This window comes from Rhinolophus hipposideros (genome assembly GCF_964194185.1).
Source record: "Rhinolophus hipposideros genome assembly, chromosome: 4".
Classification (NCBI taxonomy): Eukaryota; Metazoa; Chordata; class Mammalia; order Chiroptera; family Rhinolophidae; genus Rhinolophus; species Rhinolophus hipposideros.
This window is the reverse complement of record NC_138050.1, coordinates 77,550,076-77,570,703: the sequence shown is the minus strand read 5'-3', so window position 1 is coordinate 77,570,703 and position 20,628 is coordinate 77,550,076. Positions and strand designations below refer to the sequence as shown.

At 33.8% G+C, this 20,628-nt stretch overlaps 1 protein-coding gene across 1 annotated transcript in view; it reads left to right on the top strand.

The window, feature by feature from the left end:
* The window catches only part of NDFIP2 (Nedd4 family interacting protein 2), a 59,486-nt gene extending 41,443 nt beyond the window's left edge, over positions 1-18,043 (top strand). Inside the window, exons 6-8 of the mRNA XM_081045553.1 lie at positions 3,861-3,927; positions 13,311-13,416; positions 14,788-18,043. Coding sequence (XP_080901679.1) covers positions 3,861-3,927; positions 13,311-13,414 — 171 coding nt within the window. The 3' untranslated portion in view covers positions 13,415-13,416; positions 14,788-18,043. The remainder of the gene's footprint in view (positions 1-3,860; positions 3,928-13,310; positions 13,417-14,787) is intronic.
* Positions 18,044-20,628: the final 2,585 nt, after the last annotated feature.

The following is a 20,628-nucleotide window of genomic DNA, read 5'->3' as shown; positions in this document are numbered from 1 at the left end:
ATTCAAGTACCTTGCCTACCTGTCGTACAGATATGTGCTCAGTAACATGGCTACCACTATCGTGACATAGTGCAGTCATGCTAAAATCAGTTAAAACATAAAAATTTCCATTGGTTAGTAAAATTATCATGAACTTAAATATCTTCTCATTTTCATTTTGTAACATTAATAGCTCAGAAATAAAGTATAGGCCTTTGAAGTGGCTATCAGAACTCGTCTTTTCCCACTTATATTCTAGCTAAGCCGTTCTTATTTTCCTGCTGTATCTGCAAATCACCCCGTGTCTACCTCTTACATACAGGACAGTGTATAGGGAGACAACAAGGATCGGTCCTTTTCTTTCTCCTGTCTTTAACAGCCTTTCTAGTCCCAGCAGAGTTCTCTGGAACAGTTGTACAGGCAGCATAACCTTCCCCCAGCTCTGTTTTTGCCTGTTGAAGGCGGCTTTGGGCTCCTTTTTACAAAGCTGTTTTCCTAGTTTCTTTAGGATAAGACCTAGGAGAATGTTCAAAAATGGCTTTATTTATTGTTTTAATAAGTCTTAAAAGTTACCTTCTTATTTAAGTGCTATTACAGTATAGATCAGATTTATTTAAACATTGATTTCTAATTGAATGAGTCACATCCTCCTCAGATTTTCAGTAGAATCAAATACCTAACATGTCAGCTGCTCTTAGGTGCTTCAGCCACTTCAGTTATGTACCTACATTATCAAATTGATTAAAACATTACCCATTACAAATGGATTTAATGTGTTTCTTCATTATTTTTAAGTTTATTTTATTGCTCCTCGGGTTTCAGTAACCTTATCAGACTCCTTCTCTGTTAAGACTAGATTATAGGTTTTTTTCGTTATGAGTTGATTCTTGGTTGGGACCTGTGGATTAGCTCCTTCTAAAATGATTACACTTGAGTCGTTATAAGAATTGCCCCCTGGCAGATTTATGTTCTAATTTTATTTTAAAAAATGTAAAGTGGGTTCCCACCATGAGCATAAAACTGTTAGGTGTTAATGGAACATATAAAGAGATAATCCTCCTCTTGCAGAAGTTATTACTAGAAAAACCCTCAAAAAAGTTGGAGCTAGGTTAGTCTGCCTTCATTATATTAATAGAATTAATTACTATTATTCAAATGGTATTTCTCATCTAAGTCACAGAACTTAGAAAATGGTTTGAGGACTATTTTCTCAATTCTTCAGAAGTTGGTAAATTGCTAATATTATTCTAGATTCATAAATTAGTCCGTTGCTTTTAGGGCCTGATTCTCTCATAGAACCGTAGGTTAGATTATCTAGCAATCAACTACAATTAGTGTGATAAGATGGGGAGCTTAAATTCAATCACTGGACTTTCTCAAAGCTTTGTAAGGTATGTACACGCATCAAGTTTGATCACAAGGATTATTTAGTTTCCCTTTAAAATATCTTTACTGAGTTAAGGTTAATGTACCTTTCGTGTATGTGAAGAATTGATAATAAGAAATGATTTTAAAAATCTTTTGTATAAAATAATAATAGCTTCCATACATTATTATGTTCCAGGCGTGATTTGTGACAAACACTGAATTCTTTAACTCTGTCTGTATCAGTGATGCTGGTGACAATCCAACTCTTTTATTGATGATGAAACGAAGAATAAAAAGAATCTAATAACTTGCTTAATGTCCCACAGTTTGTATCTGGGTTAGGATCTAGCTTGGTCTCAATTCAGTGCCTATTCTCGTAATTCTGTGCTGCCTCTGTACTTTTACTGTTACTATAATGCTCCAAATAGTAAATTCCCCTTGGAGGGCCATGCTGAAAGGTTTTCTCCTAAAAGCCTGGTATTTCCTTTTACTAGGCAATAATTAATTTATAAATCATACTGCTGCTTTCCATTTTGTTTCTGAGTTGCCATGAACCTCAGATTTAGTGTAAATATCTTTAGTTGATATTATTTCTGCCTAAGGCTTTTGACATTTTTATTGTTTAAGTATTCATGTGTTTTATTAAAAAAAACAATTTTTAATGAAAGTAGACAAGGTATAAACAATAAAAAACTGGTGTTACATTAACAGTTTTTTTTTGAAAGTAGATACTATGTAAACAATAAAATACTGGTGTTAATAAAGTCAGAAAATTTCTTGTTGGGTTCATTTATTTTCCAAAATTTCACTGCTTGTGATTGGCCAATTTTGTTTGTTTATTTATAAAATAACAACTTGGCTCAGCCCTATGAATTTTAGAATTTTAAAACATTTTTGATAACTCAATAATTAGCCCAAAAGCTTATTCGTTTATTCTTTTTACATAGTGAATCTTTCTCTTTGACTTCAAGGTAGTAAATAAAGAATGGCTTTAGGTGAAAAATGCAATTGTTCTAAATTTCTGATTGCCTCTTGCCACCTAACATTATATATTAGATATTTTTTAAAATTGGAAAGTTAAAAAGGTATTTCTTTCATTCTCCATTTTTTTGTTCTACATAATAGCCTCTAAAACTTATATGAAAACTTTTTACTTCTAATTATTAACCACTTAATTAAAAGTAGTGTAGTGCAGTCCTACTTTACAAGCTATATTTTCCCAATTTTCTAGTTCTCCCTTCGTTGTACATGTTTTAAAGAAGTGTAAGAATATGTAGGATTTACATCTTTAATGGTACTAGGAATTTTTTAATCTTTGAAATTTCCAAAAGTCTAAGCTGAGAATTTAGATCATGGTTCATTTATAAATTATAAATATTTCCTGTGGAAATACTTAAAACGGTTTAAAAAACAGATTTAGATAGTCTTTAGTAGATATCCTTCCTTAATAGTGACATTATTTACAATTTGTAAGCATTTTTGTTACTACCAAAGCTATAAGATTTTTAAGCTTTTATGGAAATTACCAATGAATAGTTGGAAAAAATTGCCTATAAAGTTGGAAGTACTTTTAATTAATTTCATATTTGAAGACAAATCTGCATTGAGCAAAATCATTTTTAGTTAAATCAGATTCATTTTGGAAACCAATAGAAACAGTAGATAAAACAAGCTAGTTTTCAGTTTTAGAGTAGGTTATATTAAACACTTAAAAAAACACAATTATTTGAAGCATGGTTAGATACTAAAGAGTCATAAGGAAGAATTATCTGAAGTAGGTTGACTTAAAAAAAAAAAAAAGATAGCTAGAACCTACTCAAGGAAAAGTACCTGTGCCCAATATCATCAAACCCGGTCTTCCATCTGCCTATTCATATTCTCTTTTCACAGAGAATATAAAACTGCCTTCCATGGCCACTGTTTACAACTGTTGAAATGCCACTTCAAGGTTCATTTAGCTGTTCTCAGCTCACTGTTGGGAACTGAATACTAGAGCATCTAGTTTGAAAATAAAAAGACTCTAATGAGTTGGGGGTCTTTATGTGGCTAGTATTCTTGGCAGTGATTAACAGGAGGGGGTGTACAGAAGGTCAAAAGCTCTTCTTTTTAGAGGTCAGCAGAACATCCCCATCTGATAAGATTAAACTAATGTGGCTTTTGGTGTTAATATCTAAAGCAGCAGGTTGCTGTAGTGTATTTGAGATGGTAGCCATGGCTTTGAGATTATGAAAAAATTGACATGTGAACTCCTTAATGAGAAAATGTTGGATTTTCTTACAAGCAGTTTGAAACTGATTTTTGTTTCTAAAATATTTTGCGTAGGTTTTTGCTCTGTTTTTTCTTCAGTAATTATATATGTATGTCATTAAGTATTTTTTTTCCTCTTTTTATTTTTGTGCTATTTTTAAGTGCTAAAGATTATTTGTGGTAAATCATTCTGAAACTGCGGCTAATGTATGATTTTCAAATTTAAGTATACAAATATGATTAATCCATTTATGTTTACTCCATAGTTTTCTGATTACTTTACTGGATATTTCAATGGACAGTATTGGCTTTGGTGGATATTTCTTGTACTTGGTAAGTTTATTCTCAATGCATTTCACTTCAATTAATTTGCATTTAGTTCTACTTGGATATTTCCTAAAACTGTAAGATATAAATACAATTTATGTGGAAGAATAATTGTCATATCTAAACACTTATATCATCTCAGCTATTCAAATAATTCTGCATAGTACTCCAGCTTTCTTAGATTTAAAATCCAGAGCTATTCAGTTTAAAGAATCACTGGTTGAATGACAATCGAATGCTACAAAATTTGAAAATTCTAGCATGATTAAAAAATAATAATCTTCAATATTTATTTTAGAAAATACATATACATAATTTCTTAAATGATCTTAGAAAATGTTGAGAGCAGGATACTTGCAAGTTCTATTCATTCTCTTATTTTGGGATGACTGAAACATTCTTTATACTTCTGAAATATACCCTGCATTAATCATTAGTCAGCCAGACATAGGAAAGTTTTCATGCCTAGTAATCACTGTACTTTTCTTTGGCCTGTCTTCTTATAAGGCATGTCTTTTTACTAACATTGATGAATTTTATGGATTTCCATATTTTGTTCTTATGCATTTTCATTTTAGATGTATGATAATTAAGTTAATCTTAAAATCATGTTATACCTTTAACCCACATTTCAAATTTATTTACTGACACGAAGAATACATTTTGTTTCTGTGTAGGTTTAAAAGCCCACAATTTCTCTAATAAAATAACTACCAGAAAATAATAGCATTTCAGTAGGTGGCAGTCTTCTCCTTGAGTTTTTATTTAGTCCTACTGTTGGATGTGTAGAATCTTTTGGGATTCACGTTCTCAGTGGTCAGTTAAGGTCACTAAATATTCTTTCTTTAATAATTATAGTGAAAATATTGTAGTGTTGTGATTTTATTGGGGAGTAAGACATGCAGAGTTGAGCCAGTTTTTTATATTAAATGTATTCTGACTGCTTGAATTCTGTGCTTTTTGAGGTTTTTAAAAATGAAAAAATATATAAAGTCTATAGGTAGTTAAGTATATTAAATGAGTATATTTGCTTATATAGTATTAAGGGATTGAGGATCTTAGGAAGACAACTATGGACAGTATGGAATGCAGAGGACAAGCCCTGTTCCACATCAGAACCATAATCAAGCAGTTAGGGGAATGTGAAAGTTTAATCCATGATCAAAATGTTGGTCTCACATGTACTCAAGAATGTTGAACACATTGTAGAACTCAGAAACTATAGCTACTGAGTGATTGGTTTCTAGATATGAATGGGCCTATTATAGAAAATGTCTGAGCAGGACAAAATATGCCTTAGAAACAGCAGCTTCATAGACAAAAGAAGGAATTTCACAAATAATTTTAGTTAACATTTTTCAGTAATACTTTTACATTTGGATCACAATACCATGATCTTTGAACAGCATCTGGAAGGACATGTAATGGAATTCAGAGTGGGGGTCACAAATGGAAGGAGTTAGGATATGGGAAGCAGATGGGGTCAGATTTAGCTGAAATTTGTACCACTTGTTTAAGTCATTGTTTGTATATTTCTCTGTCTTTCCTCTAATTTATTATAACCATCTTTTTTTTTAGTGCTTTGATTACTTAAAGTTAGGGTACAAATTAATTAAGTGTGGGATTTGCACTTTAAATTGACAGACTTTTCCTCTTTGGGAGAAAAGTTGCATGCATACAAATATTGCGTTTCTGTTTTTGCCCCCTACCATTACCTGGTTAAAAATTTACTGGAATTAATAAATGTTTACCTTAGAATCGTATGCTTGAGTATATCAAAGACTTAATTCTAATAATGGTACTACTTTTTATACTTAGCTAACATTTTCCATCCAAGGTTTGAAGCATTTCACAGGCATTGTTTTTTTAATTATTAAAGATACCATTGCTGTAAATGATTTTCATTTAAAAATACTATTTGACAGAGAACACTGAGATAAATATAACATATATCCTAAATCATTTAAGAAATTGCCCAGAATGGCTGCTTCCCAAGTCGTCTTCCTGATTCTTTTAATCTCATTTTTGGTATAAATTAGTCTTTTTTATTTTTATTTATTTATTTATTTATTTATTTATTTATTTATTTATTTATTTATTTTTGTCCTTGACACAAGTCAGAGTGTTCACACATTTTATTTCACTTTTGACACTAAATGGCTGAAGTTAATTTATTATAGTAGTAATGACAACAAATGGAGGAAAGTAAAATACTTCATTGGAGTACAATGCATACCTGTTCCACAAGGGCATGGCCAATGTTTCTATTGAAGAAATAACATCACAGACAGTGAGGACATTGTCAGAACTCCAGAGACTATCAAACCATTCAGTAAAGCACACACTTATTTTACCATTTAAATTTTGAAAAGGTGTACAGTAAAATATTACCTCCATCTATCAAGTTTTTTCCCTGTCCTTAGGGAGCCATTGGTAACAATTTCTTTTTTTCTTTTTCAGTTTTTTTTTTTTATTGGGGTGACAATTGTTAGTGAAATTACATAGATTTCAGGTGTACAATTCTGTATTACATCATCTATAAATCCCACTGTGTGTTCACCACCCAGAGTCAGTTCTCCTTCCATCACCATATATTTGATGCCCCTTACCCTCATCTCCCTCCCCCCACCCCCTTTACCCTCTGGTAACCACTAAACTATTGTCTGTGTCTATGAGTTTTTGTTTCTCATTTGTTTGTCTTGTTCTTTTGTTGTTTTTGGTTTATATACCACATATCAGTGAAATCATAGGGTTCTCTGCTTTTTCTGTCTGACTTATTTCGCTTAGAATTATACTCTCAAGATCCATCCATGTTGTCACAAATGTTCCTATATCATCTTTTCTTAATGCCGAATAGTATTCCATTGTGTGTATATACCACAACTTCTTTATCCATTCATCTATCGAAGGACATTTTGGTTGTTTCCATGCCTTGGGACTGTAAACAAAGCTGCAATGAACATTGGAGCACATGTGTCTTTATGTATAAATGTTTTCAAAATTTTTGGGTAGATACCCAGGAGAGGGATTGCTGGGTCATATGGTAATTCTGTTCGTAATTTTTTCAGGAACCTCCACACTGCCTTCCATAAGGCTGCACCAGTCTGCATTCCCACCAACAGTGGATGAGGGTTCCTTTTTCTCCACAGCCTCTCCAACACTTGTTACTATTTGTTTTGTTGATGAAAGCCATTCTGACTGGGGTGAGGTGATATCTCATTGTGGTTTTTATTTGCATTTCTCTGATGATTAGTGATGTTGAGCATTTTTTCGTATGTCTATTTGCCATTTGTATGTCCTCTTTGGAGAAATGTCTCTTCAGGTCCTCTGTCCATTTTTCAATTGGGTTGTTTGTTTTTTTGTTGTTGAGCTTCATGAGTTCTTTGTATATTTTGGATATTAGCCCCTTATCAGAGGCACTGTTTGCAAAAATCTCCCATTCAATTGGTTGCCTCTTTATTTTGTCCATGGTTTCTTTTGCTGTGCATAAGCTTTTAAGTTGCATATAGTCCCATTCGTTTATTTTAGCTTTTACTTCCGTTGCCTTTGGAGTCAAATTCATAAAATGCTCTTTGAACCCAAGGTCCATAAATTTAGTACTTATGTTTTCTTCTATGCAGTTTATTGTGTTAGGTCTTATGCTTAAGTCTTTGATCCGTTTTGAATTGATTTTGGTACATGGTGACAGATAGCAGTCCAGTTTCATTCTTTTGCACGTGGCTATCCAATTCTCCCAGCACCATTTATTGAAAAGGCTGTCTTTCCTCCGTTGTATGTTTTTAGCTTCTTTGTCAAAAATTATCTGTCCATACATAGATCAATGGAACAGAATAGAGAGTCCAGACGTAAATCCATGCCTATATGCCCATCTAATCTACGACAATGGAAGCAAGAATGTACGATGGGGTAAAGACAGTCTGTTCAATAAGTGGTGTTGGGAAACCTGGACAGACACATGCAAGAAAATCAAGCTGGACCACCTCCTTACACCATATACAAAAACAAATTCAAAATGGCTTAAAGACTTAAATGTAAGATCTGAAACCATAAAATATCTAGAAAAAAATATAGGAAGAAACTTCATGGACATTACCCGGAGTAAGATTTTCACTGATATATCCCCTCGCACGAGCGAAGTAAGAGAAAAAATAAACATGTGGGATTACATCAAACTAAAAAGTTTTTTCACAGCAAAGGAAACCATCAATAAAACAAAAAGGGATCCTACTGTATGGGAAAAGATATTTGCCAATGATATATCTGATAAGGGATTAATATCACAAATCTATAAAAAACTTACTCAACTCAACTCCAAAAAAACAAACAACCCAATTAAAAAATGGGCAGAGGACTTGGGGAGACATTTCTCTAAAAAGGACATACAGAAGGCAAGAAGACATATGAAGAAATGCTCAACATCACTAACCATCAGAGAAATGCATATAAAAACCACAATGAGATACCACCTCACTCCAGTCAAAATGGCTATTATCAATAAATCAACAAACAACAAATGCTGGCGCGGATGTGGAGAAAAGGGAACTCTAGTGCACTGTTGGTGGGACTGCAGATTAGTGCAGCCACTATGGAAAACAGTATGGAGGTATCTCAGGAATCTGAAAATGGAACTACCCTATGATCCAGTAATTCCACTCCTAGGCATCTACCCGGAGAAATCCAAAACTCCAATTCAAAAATCTGTATGCACTCCTATGTTTATTGCAGCACTTTACACAATAGCCAAGATATGGAAACAACCGAAATGCCCATCGGTAGATGACTGGATTAAGAAGCCGTGGTACATTTATACAATGGAGTATTACGCAGCCATAAAGAAGAAAGAAATCTTATCATTTGCAGCAACATGGATGGATCTAGAGAACATTATGTTAAGTGAAATAAGTCAGAAAGAGAAAGACAAGTACCATATGATCTCACTTATATATGGAATCTAAAGAAAAGACTATGTGAATGAACTAATCAGAGACAGTTTTGGGGACGCAGAGAAAAAACCGAGAGTGGTTAGATGGGTGTGTGGGAGGGGGTTGGGGATAAGGGGAAAGGTGAAGGGATTTGGAAGCAGCTGGTAACCACAAGATGGCCTCAGGGTTTTTTTTGGAAAATTAATTTGGGGAAGGTATTCTATAATGTTGTAAAGATTTTGTTGGGTATCCGATGGACATGCGTCCTATTTGGGAGACCACCTCAGGGATACTGTGGATACCTGATCATGGCATTGTACACCAGAAGCTAAACATTAATGAATGCCAACTATAATTTTATATATATAATGTGATGGTTCAGTGTGAGGTCGGAGGGATAGTGGATGGGGGGAGGGGGGTTCACAGTATGAGGGATATAAATGATGAACGTCTAAGTATTACCTTGTTTTGTACACCTGAAACTAATAAATAAATAAATTAATTAAAAAAATTATCTGTCCATAATATTTATGTGGTTTTATTTCTGGGTTCTCAGTTCTATTCCATTGGTCAATGTGTCTGTTTTTCTGCCAATACCATGCTGTTTTGATTATTGTAGCCTTGTAGTACAAGCTAAAGTCAGGGAGTGTGATACCTCCACTATTGTTCTTTTTTCTTAAGATTGCTTTGGTATTGGGGGTCTTTTGTGGTTCCATACAAATCTGATGATTTTTTTGTGCTATTTTTTTAAAAAATGCCATTGGGATTTTGATGGGGATTGCATTAAATCTGTATATGGCTTTGGGTAATATGGCCATTTAAACTATGTTGATTCTTCCAATCCATGAGCACGGAATGTCTTTCCATTTCTTTGTGTCTTTAATTTCTTTCAAAAATGTCTTATAGTTTTCACCATATAGGTCCTTCACATCCTTGGTTAAGTTTATTCCTAGGTATTTTATTCTTTTTGCTGCAATTGCAAAGGGAATTTTTTTGTATTTCTTTTTCTGAGATTTCATTGTTAGTATATAAGAATGCAATGGACTTTTCTACATTGATTTTGTAGCCAGCAACTTTACTGTATTCATTGTTTCTAACAGCTTTTTGGTGGAGTCTTTAGGGTTTTCTACATACAGCATCATGTCATCTGCAAAGAGTGATAATTTAACTTCTTCATTCCCAATTTGGATGCCTTTTATTTCTTTCTCTTGCCTGACGGCTCTGGCAAGGACTTCCAACACTATGTTGAAAAGCAGAGGTGATAGGGGACAACCTTGTCGTGTTCCTGAACGTAGAGCAAAGGGCTTCAGTTTTTCACCATTGATTATGAGATTAGCTGAGGGCTTGTCATATATGGCCTTTATTATGTTAAGGTATCTTCCTTCTATACCTATTTTATTAAGTGTTTTAATCATAAATGGATGTTGTATCTTGTCGTGCTTTTTCTGCATCAATTGATAGAATCATATGATTTTTGTCCTTTATTTTGTTTATGTGATGTATCACATTGATGGATTTGCGAATGTTGAACCATCCTTGTGCCCCGGGGATGAACCCCACTTGGTCGTGATGAATAATCTTTTTAATGCATTGTTGTATTCGATTTGCTAGAATTTTGTTTAGGATTTTAGCATCTGTATTCATCAGAGATATAGGTCTGTAGTTTTCTTTTTTTTGTTGTCCTTACCAGGTTTTGGTATCAGGGTAATGTTGGCCTCATAAAATGAGTTAGGGAGTACTGTCTCTTCTTCAATTTTTTGGAGGAGTTTGAGCAGGATTAGTATTAGATCCTCTTTGAAGGTTTGGTAGAATTCACTATTGAAGCCATCTGGTCCCGGACTTTTGCTTTTGGGAAGGTTTTGGATGACTGATTCAATTTCGTTACTGGTGATCGGCCTGTTAAGATTTTCCAGTTCTTCATGATTCAGCCTTGGAAGGCTATATGTTTCTAAGAACTTGTCCATTTCTTCTAAGTTATTAAATTTGGTGGCATATAGTCCTTCATAGTGTTCTTGGATAATCCTTTGTATTTCTGTGGTGTCCGTGATAACTTCCCCTTTTTCATTTCTGATTTTGTTAATTAGTGTCTTCTCTCTTTTTATCTTAGTGAGTCTAGCCAAGGGTTTGTCGATTTTGTTCTTTTCAAAGAACCAGCTCTTTGTCACATTAATTTTTTCTATTTTCTTTTTGTTCTCTATTTCATTTAGTTCTGCTCTGATTTTTGTTATTTTCTTTCTTCTGCTGACCTTGGGTTTCACTTGTTCTTCGTTTTCTAGTTCTTTAAGGTGTAACATGAGGTTATTTATTTGGGATTTTTCTTGATTCTTGAGATAGGCCTGTAATGATATAAATTTTCCTCTTAAAACTGCTTTCGCTGCATCCCAAAAATTTTGGTAGGAAATTTTGGTATTTTCATTGTCATTTGTTTCTATGTATCTTTTGATCTCTCCTCTAATTTCTTCTTTGACCCAGTCGTTCTTTAAAAGTATGTTGTTTAATCTCCATGTATTTGTGTTTTTTCCTGCTTTCTTTTTGCAGTTGATATCCAATTTCAAAGCCTTGTAATCAGAGAATATGCTTGGTATGATTTCAATCTTAAATTTGCTGAGGCTGCTTTTATGTCCCAATATATGGTCTATCCTTGAGAATGTTCCGTGTACACTCGAAAAGAATGTATAGTCTGATGTTTTAGGATGAAGTGCTCTATATATGTCAATTATGTCCATTTCATATAATGTTTCATTTAGGGCTGCTATTTCGTTATTTATTTTCTGTTTGGATTATCTATCCATAGTTGTCAATGATGTATTTAAGTCCCCTGGTATAATTGTGTTTTGGTCAATTTCTCCCTTTAGTTCTGTTAGTAGTTGCTTGGTATATTTTGGTGCTCACTGATTGGGGGCATAAATATTGTTGACTGTTATGTCTTCTTGTTGTATAGTCCCCTTTACCATTATGAAATGTCCATCTTTGTTTCTTGTTATCTTTTTCACCCTGAAGTCTGTTCCATCTGATATCATTATGGCTACACCTGATTTTCTCTGGGTACCATTTGCTTGGAGTGTCAATTTCCACCCTTTCACTTTGAGTCTATGCTTGTCCTTGTAGCTGAGATGTGTCTCTTGGAGACAGCATATGGTTGGGTTTAGTTTTCTGAGTTGTGAGAGGTGGCCCAGAGCAATGGCGGCGTCCACCACCATAGCAGGTCCCGCTTCCACAGCTCCATCCCTTTTGCTGGAACTAGTTGGGCTGCGAATCTGTGTCTGTGGTCCACAGTTCTCAGAACAGCAAATATTATGTTGTTTTGATCTGACACTGCTACTGTTCCGCTTCTAGCACCGGACCGGTGGGGGCGGGGCGAGTTCTGGGAGGGTAGGGAGGAGGCGGCTAGTCTCAGTGCCTAAGGCTTCCATTCTCTGCTCGGCAGTTAGGGCTTAAACCACCGTTTTCAGCCTTCTTTTGTCAGTGTTTTCTCCGAGGTCTCTGCCGTGAGCGTTTGGTTCAGCCATGTTATATGCTGCCCCCTCAGCCCTGTGGGCCACAAGCGGAGCCCTAGCAGTCAGAATCCTTCCCTCTCCCGCAGTTGCGGTAGTTCCAGGATGCAGCGAACTCGGAGCACTGAGCTAGGTCTGCGTCCTGCGCCCGTGCGGCTCTGTTTCCACACTTCTCCCTTCCCTTCTCCCCCGCTCACGTGATTTGCCCACCTTTAGGTGAATTCAGTAGTGGGCCTGTTCTTCTAACCTGTTGCTGTGCAGGGAGTCCTTTGTGGAGTTATTGTTGTTCAATTAGTTGTAAAATCTAGGGGAGCTTTACAGGGGCTCATTTCATGCCGCCATTTTGATGACCACCAAGCGGTCTAAATTAGTCTTTTATTAATTGAAAATGAGAACTAATAATTAAAATTCTTAATATAGTGTACATATCTTCAAACACAGATTTCACTGATGACAGGCACTTGATATTGCTAGACAGGCTTGTTAATTTTATGCCACAATTGGTAGTGTTAACTTGCATATGCATGTATTCTCTTGAATACTTTATATCAGTAAATATGTCTTAGTTTGCTTGGTAGCTATATTAATTAAAAATTTTGGTAAAATGACATTTCTGTGAGTTGAATCAGTTTAAGTTCATTAGGTAACTTTGCTATTTAAAGAAATTTAATAAATGTATATTTTTGTGTAATTCTGAATTTTCATGGCTGGATTAGCTTAAATTTTTACTTTAGGTACATCTAGGCTTAATAAATCCAAACCATTTTTAGGTGGCAGTAAAATTTTAGTATATTTCCTCATGATGGAGTTTTCATTATAGTGTAAAATAAACTATGGAATGAATGGAATTCTATAGACTAAATTTCTTAAGCCAAGAGGATCTTGGTTATAATTGTCTATTTTAAATATACACGTATCATGCTCCCTTTCTGTATAAGATTGTAGTACATCTTTATTATTTCAACCTTCTCAGGCCTGCTCCTTTTCTTCAGAGGATTTGTTAATTATCTAAAAGTCAGAAACATGTCTGAAAGTATGGCAGCTGCTCATAGAACAAGATATTTCTTCTTATTATAGAGGTAAGAAATATTAATGTATTAACTCTGTTCATTCCCCTTATGTATTTAAATATCAGAGGTGCTTATAAAATGTTTCATGTGTATTCATGTTATTTACTCAAATTTAGCATATTCAACATATTTTATAGTGTCAGCTTATTGAAAGTTAATAAATTGTGAACTTTTAAAGATAGATTTTTATAATTGAATTTCATAAATTTTACTTTTTAAATATATAATGAGTAAACGGAAACTTTGATAAAAGGATATATGCGAAGTAACCACCAGCACAAAAATCTGAAGGCTTGAAAAACAAAATATGATAAAACATTTACACAGAGGGACAAATATTTTTCATGAAATGATGTAAAATCCACAGATATCTGGTGAAAAGAACAAAAAAATAAACCCACGATTGAAGAGCAAGTTGCCATGCACTGATCTTAACAAACTGGGTCAAGGAATGAGAGTTGTATGAAAAAAATAGGAGCTCTGCTATTATTTTCTTAATGTGTTCCAGTTTGTACCAACAATGAAAGCTGCAAATTGAATAAATGGAAATTAAAGAAATGAGCAGAGGTTGTCTTACTAGTTATCCAGTAAGTTTCTAGAGACTGTTTATATAGTAATAGCATTTATTTATTGTGGAACTAGTAGTATGTTCACATGAAGAAACCTCGTCTTTCTACCCTCTATCTTATTTTTGAAAGCAAGAACCATGCACTTCATATCTATAGATAATTTGAACTTTTAAAGTATTTGAACTACATAAACAGAATATCTGCTAAAACACTTCTGGATTTATCTACAAGTACAAAATGTTTCAGGGTTACTATGTACTGAGTATTCTTTGTATAAATAGTATAGTTTGTGATTTAGTTGCTTAAATTTTATTTTTAATTTGTATGAGTTTTAAGTATGCTAACATAATTTATTTGTTTCTGCTGAAGAGTACAATCAATACAGTTGTATTTCTGGGTCATAATAAAGTATCATTTTAAATGTTCCATTTAGGTCTCTCCCCCAACTTTGTCACATTTTCTCTTAAATCAGTGAAATGTCTTCACATGCAGTGACATTAGTGACAATAATTTTTCAGTTTTAACATAAGATAAAAAGCAAAGTAATTACACTAATTTAAATGATTTTCGGTGGATATTCAGCATGATGATCATGTTTGCATTTCAAGAGTCTAAAATATAATGTAAATGTTTTCTAGATGTCCTATAGAAGCTTTAAACTTTAGAAGATATTCCGATACATGCTTCTCTGTCACCTTAAAAATATATATATATATATATATACTTGATATAATACTGCTGTAAATGGGGTTATATTGTATTGTACATGTAACTTAATACATTTTAAGACTAATTCTTTCTTTGTCTCTAGACTGCATCAACCAGACATTCCTTTGTTATATCAATGTGAAATTTCCAGATCATCTGTAAACCCGCAACTTTAATAGGATAGAAGACTACTAATAACAGAAGACAAATTAGTCAAGAAAAGATAGAGCTTCAAAATTGAATGGCAGGGTGGTTTATGCCTAAAAGCCATTTCTGTTCATTCTCTTAAGTATTTATATTTCATTTGTTTTGCACATTTGCCTATGTGCCCATTTAAAAGATTTGCATATACTTGAAAGAAACCATGAAGTTGTATCAGTGAAGTCCAGTCACATTTGGTTAATCAGTGGTACAACTGAAAGAGTTGAGTGGTAAATAGTCTTCCACTATGTAAATGCCATTGACTTCTGACCTGACGTTTAGTATAATAAAAATGAAATTATTAACCATGTCAAATGCTTTAGTTTCTGGCTCTTAGATTTATCTAGTAACTCTATACATGAAATAATCTTTGTTATATATAAAATTTTTTGAAATTTGCAGTGCTGATTATTAGGAAGGCTTTGTCAGATTTTTGAACATGATTTCACATCATTATTTAGAGCAAAGCTCTTTCTGTAAATAACCTTGCATAAATTTCTTTCTGCATTGTTAGAAATTGTGTCTAGATATCTTTTCATTAGTTTTAAATTAAGTAAACTTAATATATACAGAAAACTTGGGTGTTAAAGGTAGAGTTTGTTTTAGGACAAATTTTAAGAAAATATGGGTATTCTACATGGTCCTTTGTAAGAATTTTTTTTTTTTTTTTTTAAGGGACATGACGGTTTTAGGGATTCTCAAATGAGAAGCTTGGTTTTTATCATTGCCCTGTTAGAAATTCTTATAGGAAGAGATTGTATTAGGTATTGTATTTATTTTCATTTAAGACATCTTTTAAAATTAATTTTTTTCACTAAGATATTCTCATTTGCATTTGTCTTTTAAAAAGCCAATAAAAGTATCTTTCAATATCTTTGTTATAATTTTTAGATACTTAGTTAAATTTAGCAAATAAAAACTTGTACTATTAATAGCTTCTTGCTTTATGATTGTAGGATTAACTTGTAAAAATCATATCCTGAATTTAGAAATCTGTCTGTGGAATATAGGGGTGTGGGTTGTGTATGTGTGGTGAGAGTGTGACCATTATTACAACTGGAATCTACTTTCTATTCATTTGGAGGGCTATTACATTTTGCAAATCATTTTATGTCTTATCTGTTTTTCTTTTCAATTACATCTTTGCTTTTGAATGCCACCAATAAAAGTGATGGAAATTATATCATCTTTTAAACTTCAAAGTCATTTAATACAGCTAAATAGAACATAAAATTGATTACTTAAGTTTATTAAGTAATAAACACTGACTACTACACTAAAAGATACATCTAAAACTATTCAGGGACATTTTTCCATTTCTGAAAAAATAAAATTTATTAGTCTTTAAAACTTCTTTTGTATTTATCTGTATTTTCTGATTTATTTCATTGTCTTTGATAAATAAAACATGCAGTTTTGTTTTTGCTAATTGAGCCTCCTTTTTTTGTTTTCCCTCATTCAGTCTCTTCTTCTGCATAGAATTTTTATTGTTGAGTTAAGTACTTATGTTAAAACCCCTTGAAGTAAAACAATAGCATGGAGTAAAGAAAACAATACTTAATTTAGTTGCCAGATTTGGAAATTAATTAAAATTGGAATGTGCTTATACGAAACATAAACTAATGCTAGATCTTTTCTTTATCTCATTAATTGTGCTATAGACCTATACTTTGTTCTTTTAATAACTTTTAAATGAAGTTAGCTATGATGCATGGTAATTTTAAATTAGTAGATCAGATATTAAATACTAGTTTCCTAAAATTTTATTTTAGTTTTTGTGGTATTTATACTTGGTTTCTGAATGTGGATGTGTCACTTTTGATCCAACATCAAAACTTCACATTTTGTTTTGATTTTTGTTCCATAAAATCTGTAAGATTCAAGTGTGTATGTTATTCAATCCTCTATAATTGGTACAATTAAATGGTAGCCTTAAATCTCATCATACAAGCAGGGGAATTGGCATATTATTTTAAAAACTTATCCCCTTTCAGATTTATCAAATCCTTCATATGTCCCTTCATTTCCTGTGCGCTTGGATAGAACAGCTGCTGGTGTGTTTTGGGGACCCTTAACTACTTTGCACTTTGCCTTAAAGATTGAAAATCAAAACCCTTGTTGGGGTGTCTAAATTTTTGAATGAATGTGAACTTGGCTTGGAAGTTAATGCAAACATTTATTAAATTATTTCTGTTATATCTGAATAAGCTAATTATGGCCAGGTTAATCCATTTTTATGTATTTATGAAATAAACTGATGCTAAGATAAAAATATATTTTTCTGTGTTAAGGATAGATTTTAGAAATTTAAAAGAAATCCTATTACATTCAATAAAAATGAAAATCTCTGTTTAATAGAATACTGATCTCTTAGCCTTTGACTCTATAAGACATAGCCCATGCCTCTGAGCTTGTTCATGAATTTTAACCTGTTAAAACAATAATCACTAGTATTTGCAGTAAAACCTCTCATAAGAGAAGAAGTGGAGTCCAAAAAGCCCAATTGGAGAAAAATTCAGGGTTCCTTAACTTAATACAATTTTTTTCAACTGGTCGGTACTGTCCCCAAAAGCACAAGTTATGATAGTTCATCTGATACTGTATTTAACTGGAGTGACATATATCCTGAGCTTGCTCAGAACAATCCTGGTTATTTCCATTTTTTCAGCTTACATAGGGTTTCTCACTCTCAAAACACTTCTGATTTGGAGTACAAATTATATGTATACTGGACTGAGAAGTGACTGCCTAAACCCTCTGCCCTTTGAGAGAAAGAACGAGTGTTATTAGGGCAGGAGCCAGTTTTTGTCACAGCCTTTCCTAGCCAAAACCATTTGTTTCCTTTGTAGAACATGCATAGTATCTTTGAATAGAAATTATTGCATTTGAATAATTCCAGCTTATGGTAAACAGTAAACAATGAGCTTCATATTTTTAAACTGCTGTTAAATGTTATTTTAATTGTTTATTATTTAATTTTTGAAATAGTCATATGAAGTGTTAGTGTATTATTTTTAAAAATGAAACTCATTCTTGATAAAGTTCAACTGTTAGATGATACTGTGCCATTTATCATTATAGGAATGTCCTTGCCCATATATAAAATATGCTGATGTGTTTTACTTGTTAATAAAGTTCTATAGATGTGGAAATGTGAACCTGTGATGCATCCTTTTGAAAATCAGTTTAAGATTCACAATGTATTATCACCACGTTGGCCTCACTAAAATGTGTATATGACAGACCTTTCAAGATTTGAGATGTAAACAACTGTCATAAAATTAGGTTGGAGTGTGCAACATTATTTTACTTGTCACCATAATTTGTATGTTAGGAGATAGGTTGCAGTTTAATTTTAACAAATGCAAGAAAATCAGCTGTATGAAAATAATGTGTGTTCATTTCTGCTTTGCAAAGATCAATGGTTACCATAGGTCAGACTTGCATTCTTATTTGTGACATGGGACCTAAAGTGCAAAAACTTTCCTCAAGTTACTAGAAAAAAAAAAAAAAGAAATCAAAAAGCTCATTCTGTACTTTATAAAAGTTAAAAAGGTAGTATTTATCTTGAACTCAACATGTTTGCTTGTTTTAATTTTTCTTTCTTGATGTTTTCTTGAAAGCTAAATGAAGCTTAGCTTTCATTTTTGTTTTTGTTTTGAGAGATTGAGGTTCTGAAAAACACACTTGGTGTTCATGAAAACCATAAAAAAAATCCATTAGCTAAATAGAGAAGAAATAGAGTATTACCCTTTTAAAAACTGCAGTTGTAGCAAACTGAAATTTTACACTTCTGGTTCACAGAATCTTAGAGGCTATTTCCCTTTGTCTCACGCTTGTAAAAAGATCCATTTTATTCCCCATACCTTTTGTGTTTGTTGTTAAATCAACACCTTACCTTCAGTGACAGAAGAAGGGGCATAGGCTGCCCTTCCTAAGAACACAGTTTCTTCTTTTAGCTTTACCAGAAGCATAGCAAGATCAGTGAGTAAAACAAAAGTTTGCCCAAAGCTCTGAAGAAATTTGGAGGGCAGCCTCTGCCCTCAATATGAAAAGTAGCAAACAGCCTTGTTGGAAAGAGTGAACTCTTGAGAGGCAAGAAGTCAGTACTTGTGCATAAATACCTTGTGTGGAAATACATTATTCCTTTTACATCAAACAGTTTCTCAGCTATCTGAATTCCTGCATGATGATTTGATTTAGCTATGCAGCCTATGGGATTTGGGCTCTAAAATTTTAATTCAGAGATAAAACCTAAAGACTTAATTGCTAGCAAGCATTGGTGACTTCTCATCCTAATATAATAAGTAGTGATGGAATAACTGTGAACTATCACTTCCAAAATCCAGAGTTTTAAAATGATGGGCAGACTGAAAAACGTATTATCAGTTCATTGAGAGTTATGAACTTTTAGAAGATATCCGAGTCTCCCTAAACCTATGGAAATCTGGGATGAATTCTTGATCGAATGATTTTTAGGACATCTCGAGTGCTATGATTGTTATTCAATATGTTACATTATAATCAGCTGGGAGTTTGGGGGAAATTAACATTCCAGCTTCAATTTCCAGAGGTTCCAATGCAGTATCATCTGCCCATGACAGCGCATTTCCTTCCCATAGTTTGAAGTTCTAGAATTAGTTCTTAGTAGTACAGCTGATTCCTTTCTCATCATCGTGTCCTCTCTATGTCTAGCTCTTGAAAAACATGACAGAAAGCAACAAGTGTTGGGATCAGTGTGTCAATCAGACTTCTTGTAAAGACAGGAAAAGGCACACAAAGCAGATCTTAAACACTTAATGAGCATTTATTGAGTTCTTGCTGTATGACCTCTGAATGAGAGCCATTCTGGTTTTCATGCTTTTATACACGCACCATGGCTCTGCAGGGCTGTACCACCAGGGCAATGTGTGTGCATTGTGACAATGGAACTGCTTGTCCCAGACGTTTTCAGTAATCCTGTAAAGCAAGCAGAATTGCATTAATTATCATATAGTTCGTTTTTCTTGCCGGAAAAAATGTTTCTTCTCACTAGCATCTTCCCTTCTCTATCCTTAAGGAGCCTATGGATTATTAAGGGAGGCGGCTTTGTCCCACAGAAAGACTGGATTTGGGAGCCAGATTAACTCTGGACTCAAATATCAACTCTCAGGCAAGCTCAGGCAATTTGCCTAACCAAAGCCTCAGTTTCCTTACCTGTGTTGGGAAGCGCCATATGTACCTGAGGATTAGGTGAGATTTACACAAAAGAAAATGTGAAGCATTATTATTACCTCTTTGCTCCGTGTGTTTCCTGACCGGGCTGCTTGTTCGCCTTAGCCGACGCCTCCAGGACTTGGATGGAGGCATTGTACCTGCCAGCCCCTTTGAGAAGTGTGATTATAATAGGATCATGCTGACCTAGTGTTGGCTCCTTCTATCTTCTCTGAGGCAAGTGGAATTAAAGCAAAAGTTGCTTAGATGACAATGGATATTAAGGGACACAATCATGCAGAGAGAGGAAGGGAGTTGCCTGTTTACCAAGCAATAAAGCACTCCAGCTGGTAGGAACTCACACAGATCTCTCCTGGCCTGGAGCCTAGTCCTTCAGAGTTTCACTGAATTGGTGAGATGATCGGTGACTCATTGCTTTTACTCAGGGAGCCAGTGTATTGAAATCCTGGTTGAGAAGTGATCAGAAAATAAATTGGTGGGCAGATTGTTCCTGATTCTAGGATAAATTAACTAGCTTTCTCCTATAATT